Consider the following 13,812-nt stretch of genomic DNA (forward strand, 5'->3'; position numbering starts at 1 on the left):
TAAAATTTCATTAACCCTCTACTGGCAATGCGAAGTCTTTTAAGGCACCGTCTATTTTTTGTAAATTTTAAAGAAATGCATAACGAGAGAGGTTCTCGGTATCTTTTAATTCTAACAATAAGGAAGAGATATTTCAATCTAAGAAAGAAGAATTCAGAGTTGCCACAGAAAATGAATTTTTAAATTCTCTGACTTTTCCAGGTTTTCCTGATGAAAATAGAAAATTTTCCATGAGTAATATAAAATATGTAAATTTTAACATTTAGACTCACGGATTGTAGAAAAGCTAGTCTATATTAATATACAATATAGAATGTATTGATATCAATACAGAACGTTGATATTACAATTAGATCAACAATGGATGCCTTCTACGTATATCACACATTGCTTCGATGTTACAATCTTGTTCATTGCAAATTAATATTTGGTCCTCATATAATAATTTCGTCTTGGAATATAATTGTTGAAGTATAATATTAATAAAACGTTGTTTGGCCAACACAAGAGACAAGATATCTACTGAACACTAACGTTCTGTATTCATGATGATCAAATTTTGACCGAAACGTATACAATATTATACGTTAACGTATTAATTCAGAATATATTATTTATCTCTAAAAAAAATCTTTAGTTGCGGCTATATGCTCCTTTATTGTATTTATATTTTTAAGCCATCCTCAGAAAGTTTAAACTAATCTACATTATTAAAAACAACGCAAAAAAAGCTTTTAGTAACATAATACAATTTTGAGTGCAAATTCAAGCCACGAAAAATAAATTAGTTTTGGAAAAAAAAGAATGCAGTTATGTCAAAAAAGGGGAATCAAATAAAAATATTGAATAAAATATAAATTTTAATTATTTTATTAAAATTGTTCAGAGTGCACAAGTTTTGAACATATTTGACTATAAAGTCAAGATATAATATTTAAAAAATTATAACAATTATTGGGAATAGGAGCAGTTTCAGGAAATTGTGAGCAAATTTCGAAATTGCAGACTTTTTTACATTTTTTCCTGACTTTTCCTGGTTTCCATGACCAATTTCAATTTCCTTGATTTTTCCCGGTTTTCTCGGTTTTCCAGATCTGTGGCAACCCTGAGAATTGTAACGAGCTTGATAAACGATACAAAAACAGTTTTATCATTTTTTTCTTGATAGTGTAATAAAGTAGCGCGTTCTTATCTGATATACATAAATAAACTTTAACTAACGTTTCATACGTAGCTTGCCGAGCGAGTCCTAACAGGGACCTAAGGGCCATTGACTGGGGGGCCTAAATCGCTGCTGCACGATACGAAGGAATGCGCCGGGATATCTCGCGATGCAAAGAGACGAAGGGAATAACGGAGGAGGATCTCGCGGCGACGCGGGAGGATGAAGAAGAGAAAGAGATGAGAGAGAAAGAGCAGAAGGAGGAATGGTTCGAAAAAAAAAGACACGCGAACAAAGGGCGGCGGAGGTACACAAATTGCAGTGGCGAAAAAAGCGCACACTTCTCTCTACAGTTCTCTCCAATTCTTTCTCTCCTTGTTCCGTCTCCTTGTTTCCTCGGAATCTCGAAGCGAAGCTATTGTCTTTATGCGAATATTTTTAGAAATTTTGTGATTCGTCTAAAGGCTCGGTTTCACCGATTACAACTTCGCAGGCGACCTGGTTTCGCGAAGAGGATGTAAACTGCGCTATTTTATGATATTTCCCTCTGAGAAAGCAAAATTATACTTGACAAAAAGTAATTGGCAGCTGTTTGTCGGTTTTTTTTCTTATTGTAATCAGAAATACTGGTATTGACGTGAATTACACAATTTAGAATTGAGTGCGATGCTGAATTTAATAAAAATAGAATATAGCGAAGAAAATACCAATAAAATGAAATATAAAAAATTATGTAGTAAAATACTTTTTTTTCGTTCAGAATTTATGGAGATAAAGGTAAAGACTGCCGTATCTTCCGATGATAAAATTAGAACTCGAATCACTGTATATATAAATAATATCGATGAAAAACAATAGTTGTACTTATCAGATATTACCACGTTGTATCTGGCATTGTCATATTGTGATTAAATCTAAACAAGCAAATTAATATTTACTATGTTTTTTTCACGTGTAATATCAGGATTAAATAGACATACATTCCTATACATTCTGAATATTGCTTACCTGCCGACTTCAACAAATTTTGCCGATTTGGAACCTGCCAAATTCCTGCGGATTCCACGACATCCTTGATCGCGGACAAAATTTTTTCCTTCTACAAGGAAGGCGCGCTCGGTCTGGCGCAAACGGTGCGACGAACATTTTTTCGCGTTATTCAAAAATCCCGCAAAAAGGCACTCCGTTCTCCATATTTATGTGCATATTCATGAACTCATTCTCACCGGTTATACATTAAAATTCTCTCTACCCGAGGAAAAAAAACCCGTCTATGGATAACGGCCAATCAGCGGCTGGTAAAGAGGTTACACAGCTAATAGAAGTGAACGACATCGAATTACCGTGTTTACTTATAATATCGATCGCAATTAATTTTTCTGTAGATTTTACGGCTACTATACTCTATAATCTTATTAATGGAATTGGCTTCGATTAAATAAACTTTTACAAACTCTCCTCGCAATATCCTAATCTATTTTTGATCTGAGAATAAAATTTTATATCAGATTTCAAAGACAAACAAATATTTACGGAAGAGAAATTTCCAAAATTAAGATATCTCTCGCTATATTAATTTTATTATAGTTCACAAGCGAATATTACACTTCATTCTTTCACGTTTGGTGTTTAAAGGATCGACCCAGTCCTTCTCGAAAATTGACACACACCTTCTTCCGACAAGCGAATAATTTCGAAGAAATGAATCCCCGGTGGGAGCTTATATAGCTCTTGGACAGAATCCGCCGGAAAAAGAGATCGGATCCGACAAAAGGATTTCTAATGGACGCTGGGCATCCCGCGGAACACCTTATAAGGCAAACCTCGAGAGTCGGTCTCTGCCTTTCGGTCCAGGCAGGCACCACCGGAGAATCCGAGGTGGCGGCGCCGAGGCGCTTCACCGTTGCCGGATTTAGACCGAAAAAGGAGTAAAGCGATGCTTTCGGGAAAAACGAAAAGAACGAGAGAAAACGTGAGATCGTCGGACAGATCGAACGTATCGATATCAGAAAGATCGACGCGCAGCGATCTCCGCTCATTTAAATTCAAAATAAGTGAATTTTTATCAGATCTTGCAATAAGAAAAAGAATAAATAATCGACTAAAAACGGTCGCATATCTAATTGCAGTTCTTGTATCACGGCGAAACAAGCGTTAAATCTTATCTTCATGCTATTGTTACGAGCTTTATCATTATCCAAAAAAAAAAAAAAAAAAAAAAGATGCGGAATCGCTAATTAATCGGCTAAGATGCACCCCTGGCGTACGACAATGCGTCCAAGTTAAAGTTATGTAGCATCGTAAATTATACGGACAAATGCATGCATACGAATACGGCGACGCCGTAGCCGGCATACATATGCAAACTGCATGACGCATTCGTATTCATGTATGTAGATTCGAGACGGTCCGAATCCTTTGAGGATCAATCGGTTGGCTGGTCTATGCGTCGCGATGTTCTTAACTCGACGAGTAACAAGCCGAACATGTATTTATGTTATCGATTTTCGTGTTATTCGGCGTATAAATATTAAATGATACGATTTTTGTACCATCACATAAAGCAAATGTAAAATAAGAAAACGACAGCCATCGTGCGGTTATAAATTAAAAAAAAAAAATCTTGTTTCACGTAGCATTTAAATTCGAATGCATTAAATGAAAAATTTTCGAAATGAAATTTATACAAATTATTTTGTTTTTCCACAAATAATTCAATCTAATTTTGTAACGTAACATTTGTTAAATTTTTTTACACAACGATCATAAAATATAACTATCTCATTTTTCCAAAAAATTTGCGAACAAGGATCGTAAGAATTTTCGTAGAATTTTCCGTATAACAAGATCATTTTATTTTTATGAGAAGTTCCACGACATGACAGATATTTTCCCTAGGAATTTTCATATAACAGACGATCCCAATATTTTTATTTTATCTGTTCCTTCGGCATTTTATCTATTCCTTATCTTACCGTATGTAGTAGGTTCTTGATCAATAAGGGTCGAGCGGTCCTCGTTGACTTCGTTCTCCGCACAGATGCCATGCTGATGTCCCTCGATCCCGATACTATTCTCGGCATGGTGTTTGATCTAACCAACCGATACTCGTCTCCTGAGTGCCTGCTCCTCTTCCTAAATGTGCCGCACAACATATTCGTAAAGTCGCGTCGTTCCGATTAAGTTACCGAAACCTTGTTAGATCTCGACAGTCATTCAAGCGAGACGAAATGTGTTCAAACTATCACACGAGTCCTAGACCGAGATCTCTCGATCGTGAAAATTGCAAACACTAATGTCTTAAATATAATCAACCATTTGCGAATATATTATTTCTTAAATCACTGTAAATATTCTCTAAGGTTATCGAGAACCGTAAAATTCAAGATCCTTCGAGTCTTTATACAGGGAAAGTAATTATTAATCAATCCCGATGCTGCGAGACTTGTCAACCATTAGATAAACAGATACTTAATTTTTCGAGCACTCGCGAATATCTATCTCAATGATTTTCTGCTGTTGATATAGCGGTGACTAATCAGGTAAAAACTTCCAACGAGTTAAATCGATGTTTTCTCGCCACAGATTTTTTGTGGAAAAAATTTTTCTATTTTCTTCAAAGTTATAAAAACAACCGGAATTCACGAGCACAATCTGTTCGATCAAGAAAACGTCCTTCGGGCACGTTCACGTGAGTTTCTTCGAGCGTAGATATCCGATGTGTTTTCTTGGCGGAGTTCGATGCCGTCTGCAGATTCCTGCATCTATTTAACCCTTCCGGCCCCGACCGCACCTTCTGCGAACCTGATTAATCGAACCTGGTCTCCCTTGCTTCGATTATCCGTTCTGATCCTTTCGCTCGGCTTTCGGTGTCTCCCTTCGGATCTTTCTCTCTTTTCCGATTTTGCAACCACCGATGTTATTAATTAACCGTGCAATACACAGTGAGCTCCAAAATCAATAAGGCGATCGACCTGAATCGGCTTGAAGTAAACTATTGGTCAGTCGCTGTCGGTTCGAGATTGTCGACTCGCGCCAAGTCCCGATCTCACTACTCGAGAACTTGCAGCAGAACACTTCCTTCCCCACCACTTCCTCGAGTCCCTTCACTTCTTCTCGATAAGTCTCTTCTAAGTAATTTTGTCTTCTATGAGATTTATTAGACGCGGTTTACTTCCTCGTTAAAAGTGTGACGTAACTGCAGGAAAACCTCCTTTTCTTCTGCTTCTTCTCACGTTGTTATTGCTGTACTTGATTTTTTTCACTCAATGCGAATGGCCCCGCACCTGAAGCATCCAGGCGCGTTTTCGGGCTGCTCGATACTCAATTAACGGAATCTCAGCCAACTCGAGTCGCAGTGAGAGCCGAGAGTCGACTGAAGGCACAAGACTCCAGTCGTAAGCTCGTCGAAGGAACCCCACCACGTAGATTTCAACAACACCCGGCACCCGGCCCGACCGGACGACCCGGTCGCGTGGCGCTCGGCACAGATACGCAGTGTTTCTCAAAATCATATCCAGATTTTCGAACCAGCCCGGTGCTTCGTCCTCGCATAGCAACGATATTTCCGATAAAGTGCAAAGAGATTTATCGAGAATCTCGATAGTCTTCTAGATTTTTTTTTCTAACATCGGAACTATATAGATATATACGGTACTGATCAGTTATTAGTTCTTCATTACTGATCTAACTAATTAAATAAAATTAATTGTATTAAAAAAACAGTCTACTGATTGTGTTTTTATACAAAACATTAGAAAAAGTTGTGTATTTTATATAATACTTATGTTTTTTTTCATCTTAGAAAGATGAAACCAATTTCCTTGCATTTCATACAATAATGTAAGATTAAAATTACATAATAATTATTCTAAAAGTTTTAAAGAAATATAAGGTTTTAAAGAAAAGCATCCGTGTTGTTATTTTAAAAAATATCTTTTTCGTTCGTATATTTGCGAACAAGAAATTCCGTAATCTCATTAAGCATGGAGATTAATAGTATCCTATTTCCCATAAGATTCTTGATCGTTGCATAACTTTCTCATGAGTCTCACTTGTAAATAAGTGAACCTCGAAGGACTCATTATGTGCAAGAATAATAGTTTGAACTATCGAAGCGACCTATGCATTCTCTCTCTCTCTCTCTTCTTCCTCTCCCCCCCCCCCCCTCTCTCTTATCGAATTTCCAAATCGAAAGTTTTGCTTGGAATATTAAGGACTTTGATATCTAGCAGAACGAGAGAAACCAGCTGAAGGAACTCGATACCTATCGGCACATCTGCCTTCTCTATTATGTAGTGAAATATATTTTTATATAACAGCATATAAGCCTTGGGATAGAAATTATAATAATAGCGCATATCCGGCTTTCCGGGAATAAAATATGTTATAGATGATACTATAGATATAATAATGTACGTGACAAGAATTAAATGTTGAAATTATCGTACAGAAAAATACAAAAATAATGTTATACTAAAAGGTCTTGATTACGCTGATAAAAATACATTTTAAAGATCAAAATTGGAATCTGATTATAATATTATCCGCTTTTGTAATAAAAATGACGTGTCACGAAAACGAGAAAAATCTGTCGATTGATTAAATTGCCGAGGAATAACCGCGAATTCAAAGGGAGACAAAAATACACCTGTCTACTTATATAAGTTCGCAGAACTTCGCACGTAATCCTACGGTTTGAAGGTTCTTTTCGTATGAATATATTGCGGTTTGCTCGGCCTAACTCGTTTTGTCGTGAAGAAGACGTGTCATTTTCTTGGTTTCTGCGTTTGATCACGAGTTCTGAACATTTCCTGTGGAAGTCACATGATTATCTAGCCTAATGGCATTGATACACGTATACATATCCAACTGCAAAAATTCACACACGGCTAAATAAAAACATAAAAAGTTGTTAAGTTCAAAAATTTAATTTTTAAAAATTATGTTCATTATCATTTCAATCTATGGAATAATAAAAATTACGAACATCCTAATCCTTTAATAGACTAATCCTTGAAAATTCTCAATAATATTTTGATATCATTTTGTTTAAATAATTTTCTGCAAAAGAATATTATATTCAAGTCTTAACTATTATAATAGTTCTTAGCAAAGAATAACAAGTAATTCAAAATAGGAATAATATTTTTTCACCCATTAATATTTCTCTTTTTACAAAAGAAATTAATTTCAACTTTAGTTGGGTGACAAAGAAACAACAAATTACGAGAATCATTTGATAATGTAACTGGCCTTCATCGAGTTGAGTACCTACCGCATTTATGACTAACAGAAAACTCAGGTGAATGGTGCATTTACATTAGAATCGATATTATCGTGCAATTATAGGTACGTATAGCGCGGCCGATGTGCATAATGAAGGGTGTTTCACGGCACCCTTCGCCTGCGAAAATGGATATGTAATTTCGACGTGAGTCATGCAAGGCCCTCAAGATGGCTAAATAAATGACGCGGCATAAGTTAGTCTGAACTTTCTCAACCGGTACTTGTCGAACTAACTTTTCAACATACGTGTCTCGCAGATGTCAAGAAGTTCGGGACGAAATTCTCCGATAGGTGTCAATTGGTCAAGATGGTCAATTATGTAAATTATAAGGTTGTATAAATGCGAGGAAATTTAATTTTAATGATGTATGTAATTGGAACACAATACTTAGATTTGAAATATTTTCACACATTGCAAACGATAGAAGAAGCGCGAATTTTATGTCAAAACCGAATTAATGTAACAAGAAAAAAATAACATTTTGTAGTTTTAATTGTTACAAAATATTTTTCAAATATTAAACAGAAACGTATCGTCTGTAGTTTATTGCTCTTCTGTATCCTTTTTAATATAAGACATTAACTGACAGAAATAGATATCTTAAAAGATTTCTAATGTCGTTGTGATTCGACGAATATGAAACGGTATACACCGTTCTCGAGATCGTTTTACGATGACAAACACTACGCGTTTCAACCATCTCCGTTATGCTAGGTTGGTCCTAATTCTTGCGCGTGTCGTTTCTAAAGTTACATCGCTAGATATAGACGAAGGGAATTCTAATAAAACACCACAAGCAGCTTAATTTTCCCCTTTCGAAATGTTATACATATCGCGTACTTCACTATATTGTAGTTTTACTTTTCTAATCTTCAGACTCAACAGAGTTTAATAAAAATGCCTTTGTATATTTATAATATAAATTTTTCCCAATTTACCTTGAATTAATTATAATAAATTGTACCTAACTTCTCTCTTTCCTTTCTGTCCTAACATAAGTGTATCGTATGTTCAATATTTTTATGTTAAAAGCAATCTATTCTTTATTTTTTTTGTACGATCCAATATTCGTGAGTTCAATTTCCGAAAATTTGAGAATCCCTGAATCCCTTCAGGTTTTTACCTGAAGGATACGCATGCGCTGCGACCGACAGATGTTTCCTCCTCGCCAACTGTTGCGCTCCACGTTCGGGAGAGGTAAGAGGAGAGGCTGCATCTGATTTACCGAAAGAAAAAAAAAAGAAAAAAAGAGAATCGAGAGAAAAAGAAAGATGGAAAACTCACCCCCGCATCTTGCAGCTCGTGCTCGTTTTTTTTCTAACAGAGCCTTCCAAGGGATGCCCAGTCATATGGAGGTCCACCCTTATCCAACCCGCATGAATGTAGCTCTTACGTCATTAGATTCGATCGAGTTGCCGATAACACGTATTTAAACACTCGTATAAAATTGAAATTTATCGCATCTTCTAATTGTCTTTCTGCTCTAAGAAAGCGTTTTAACTAAATTCAAAATGATTGAATAAGACTAAATAAAAACATAAAGATTGTACTTTTTAAAATGTGCACAATATAAATTTGATAACAAAATACATGAAGTAATATGACGTAATCTTGTTATTTAATCATCAACTTTGTTCGAATTATGAAGAGACAATTGCTAACGATATATCGCTAATAAAACGATTTTGAAGATTCGATTTTAGTCTCGAAACACACGTTTCTTCCGACACATTTTGCTATGTAATCTTTCTTTAAAAAAATTAAAAGTACATTGTCTTAAAATCTATTTTTAGATCAACTGATATATCTGTAATCGTAATTTTGCGTTTCTTGCTCGGTGGATCAAACTATGAGACTCAAGAAAATGTTAGCAAAAAAAGAGAAGAAAGTGAAGAAATTGAAAAACATTTTATATATTCTTGATGTCAGTAGAAATAAACGTAACTTATAAAAATTAAATATTTCTTCATATAGAAAATTCTACATGTATTTTACATACATTAGTATAAATCATATCGATCATTACGTATTCTTAATTTTTATATTTTCCGTTTTAAGTAATATTATTATACTTTTTTATCATTATATTACATTATTATATTTTATTATATTAAATATTTTTATATTTTCTGCTTTTCTGTTTTAAGTAAAATCCTTTCTAAATCGAAGTGTAAAACGCAAAAGGCCCGTACCCTTGATGTAACCTTCGTTTATTACGCAGAAAATCATGAGCCCCGAGGAGTCGACTACCACCTGCTCGATCGCGTCGCAGATCTCAACAATCGCGCAATTCGTATGTAACGTCGCGCGTTGCGCTAAACGAGATTTATCGTATACACGTATACAGTTAGGGCGGACAGTAGGTCCTTCTTGCAGCAGCTTATTAAGCGGCGGTAAACCGCATGGCAAAGATCCACTCCGATCTTGGAACCGGTCATGACGCGCGCGTATATCAGCAGCGCACCTCTCGACACCACCTGCCGGTCGTTTCACCCTCTTTCCCCTCGTTTACTTCACCTGATCGCGGTTCTCCTGCAGTGGGCATCCGCAGACGAACGGACACCTTCACCGTCTCTCTTTCGTGACCCGGGCCGCATTATCCTCTCATTATGCTCTTTTTCAGCAATTGTCTGCTTAACGATATCACGCGGATTGTTCACTATAAACAGACATCAATTCTAGGAACACCTGGTAACACTTTTTTGCTTTACTAGAACGTTATATGGAAAAAATTATCAATAATAAAATTTGTTTGTCATAAACAGAAAAAAAAAAGAGAATAAATATTTCATGTATTTTTTATACTGCCAAATAATAAGATAAATAATAAGATAACTTATAAGAAATATTAAATATCTCTTCATATAGAAAATTCTATGTGCATTCTATCAATATAAATGTTGAATCATTACATCTCAATTTTTATATTTTGTAATAAAGTATATTTTATCCGAAAAAATCGTTTTATTTTCCATTCTTACTGCACTCCCATCATCTACAGCGTTTAATAATTAACGATGAATCAGCAAAGTATAGAATGAATATGAATTTATAAAATAAAGATAAATTGATAAATTCATATTCGATCTTCTCCCTTAGAAAAAAATTCGAAGTAACCATTTTTCGTATTCGATATTTTACCGTCCTCGTGGCATGTTTTCAAGAAAAAATTCACATTTAAGTAATACGTATTATTGATTATCACACGAAAGGCAAAAGGTGCAATAATTCTCTGCCCTTCCTCAGATAATACTCTGCTCATATTCTCTGGCAAAAGTACCCGTTTATAGTCACGAGCCTCGTGCCTGCCAGGCCTGTCCTTCTTTCTTGATCTTTTTATTCTTATTCCCGTCAACCTCTCCGTTCGCTCGCCGACGGGCTACACACCGTTCAAATCTCGGTCTTCGTCGAGGGGGAGGCGATTGCTTAACGACGCCAACCACCTGCCCCGAAAAGAGGAACACGTGCTGCTACTACGAGGCAGCTGCAACCCATAGACGATGGATATATGCGCCAGGATGAAGCTCAAGCTGTCGAGGTGTTGAGAACGCGAAGCTAAAGACTGGCCAGACGGATGTATTTCCTCTATTTTGATTATTATAACGACATTATATATATATATATCTTGTGTGATTCTTAAGACAATTCGTCTAAAAAGTAGTCGAGAATAAAATATTTTTTATTTCACGTTATTATATATTGTCTTGTCATGATTGTGAATTATATTAATCATAGCAAGCAATTAATTAGAGAATGCTAAATTCGATTCTCTACATCAGTAATGTTAATTATTAATAGTATGATATGTAACAATAATAATGATATAGCAATGAAATATTTTTAAATGAATTTTTAATTTCAAATGAAATATTATCTTTTTTTATCTTTCCAAGCAATTCGATAATATTGTAAAAATTCTTCGCTTTTATAAAAGGCACAAAGCTTTTCAATAGAGGAATATGCTTGCGTTATAATACGTAGAATTACTGGATGGGGAGTGCAGAAATTAAATGTATTCGTCTGCACGGAAAATGCTGTGTCAAAGATAATATCTCACGTCGCATCAGATTTATTTGACAAGATTAGAGACCAGCGCAACAGATGGCAAACAGGACGCGTGGCTGAAGCTACCATCAATTTTTATATTTCAACCGCTTACCTTCATTTAAGAAAAGGAAAGAGAATAAGAAAATTATATATATAATTTCAGTACTACAATTATATATATAATTATATAACACTGACAGTCCTTTTATCACATTATTGATGAGATATAATACAGATCATATCACGATGTCATAAATCAAAATATATATATAATTATTATTAATAATTCTTAATCTCACAATATTTTCAATACTGCAGTAATTTTTTAAACTAACATTTCAATTCTATTTTGTATAAATTGATTTCTTAGTAGTTAAAAAAAAAACACATTGAGAGAATAACTAATATTTTTGTATATATTTTAATTCATTTTACTCTAAATTTTATCTATTATTTTTTTCTAAATAAAGCTTTATGAAGGTGAAATTTTTGCTTTTCTAGGCATTTATCGTCACCGTGCATGAAAATATGCGATATGAAACGTTTTTTTTTCCGCATTTTTCTCAGTGCTCGCTTTTCTTCTTATTTTGCAAGCGCGTTGATAACGGTTCATCTGACCCCAAGAGAGAAACCGACGAAAACAGAAGCCCTGAAGAGGAGACACGGAAATGAGGATCGCTTTACGGCACACGGTGTTCGAGGATGGACGAGCAAGAAGAAGGTCGAGCCAAACTGCACAGCTGCCCTTAGGCACGTGCAGCGCTACCTGAGCAATTCTCTCTCGTATTTCCCGCTCTCTTCAGGCTACCTGAAGAGTGCGAGCTAGTTTACTCAACAGGCTAGAAGAAAAGCGCGAGTGGGGTGCACTACATCTCGGAACAAACGAAACGGGCTGTTGTCATTCATAATTTTTCAGCAGAGGAAACACGTTCAACAGGGAACTTTATTATAACTACACTTGGCAGTCGAGAGAGCTAATGTTTTCACGCCTCTTTCTATTAGGTGTTGGAATTAATTCGTAGCGTTTTACAAGTGATGGGAAGTACTTTCATTAATGTATTTTTTAATGCTCATGTGAAATAAATAACATTCTTTCATTAAAAACGCTACGAATTAATTCCAACACCTAATATATATATTTAAATTTTTATTTAATTTGATTATATAGTATATAGAAACTTTATTTTCAAAAATGTATCTAAAGAAAGTGAAAGGTACGGTTACGGTTCAAGTCTTAGGCTGGTATTCATAGTCAATTATATTCAAAATCGCAAGTCAAGTTACTTGACTTCTAGTTTTAAGATGCTAATACGGCTTTGTGATTGCTTTATGACATTTTAAAACGACACTTAAAAGAATCTGTGCCAACAAAATTGAAAATATGATATGTTAATTTCGTATGTTTTAATTTTGATTTTTTTATTATAAAAAATGAGGAACTCTTCTTTAGAAAAAACTATAGAATTATGAAAAGTGCTATTAGTATTGTAGTTTTCTTTATATATATATATATATTATATATTGGATCATTTAAAAAGTATCCGCGGTTTTTTCATTCAAAAATTGAACAAAAAACCGCAGATACTTTTTAAATTACCTAATATATATATATCAATAGAATGACATATTAACTTCACAGATCTTAAATATAAGAACTGATTATGAATACCGGCCTAAATATTACCTGTTAATTATTAATTAACGTTTGTTTAACAAAATTCTGTTATATACGTAATATGATTACACAGTATTGTTAGTATTGTAAAAAAATACTGGTTTATTTTTTTAACTAAATTTATGCTCTGAATATATTATGATTCAACATAAAATAATACTATTCTTCGTTAAGACAGTTGAAAGGAGAAAGAAAAAATATTTTACAAGCTCGTCATTCGCCTTTAGTCACTCATTGTGGGCATAATTCGTGAATCTTTAATAAAGACACTAAAGTACGATCTACCGTGCGTAAACGGATCTGGAAATTGAGAACATTTTTCTCTAATCTTCTTTCGCTAATTTAATGGCTCGATAAATGCTACTTTATTTTACCGAAGAACGTTACTCGAAGTCTATTGGTTATCGTATGATGAAGTCTTGAGAGTAAGATCAAGAGGCCACCTAATTTTCTTCTCCACACGATGTTTTACGCTTCTCGAAAGGTATGATTGCGGCCAAGGGTCATCGCTGATAGATCTGCACGATTTAAAATTGACGATAATCTCGTGAGTCACTCATACACTACGTAATACACATCCCCAATTGATAAACCGATAATTAACCTTTATCTTCTTAAAAGGATAATCTTTCACGTGCT

The 13,812-nt window shown here is 34.7% G+C and overlaps 1 protein-coding gene across 4 annotated transcripts in view; it reads right to left on the reverse strand.

Moving 5' to 3' along the window:
- Positions 1 to 13,812, reverse strand: part of LOC105146134 (uncharacterized) — a 131,988-nt gene that overhangs the window by 69,778 nt on the left and 48,398 nt on the right. The window contains exon 1 of one of the 4 annotated variants that reach the window (XM_011056200.2): positions 4,138 to 6,332. The exons of the other annotated variants lie outside the window; for them this stretch is intronic. Coding sequence (XP_011054502.1) covers positions 4,138 to 4,317 — 180 coding nt within the window. The 5' untranslated portion in view covers positions 4,318 to 6,332. Of the gene's footprint in view, positions 1 to 4,137; positions 6,333 to 13,812 lie in introns of those variants that run through there. 4 annotated transcript variants of the gene reach the window in all.

This window comes from Acromyrmex echinatior, chromosome 13, assembly GCF_024713525.1.
Source record: "Acromyrmex echinatior isolate Ae372 chromosome 13, ASM2471352v2, whole genome shotgun sequence".
NCBI lineage: Eukaryota > Metazoa > Arthropoda > Insecta > Hymenoptera > Formicidae > Acromyrmex > Acromyrmex echinatior.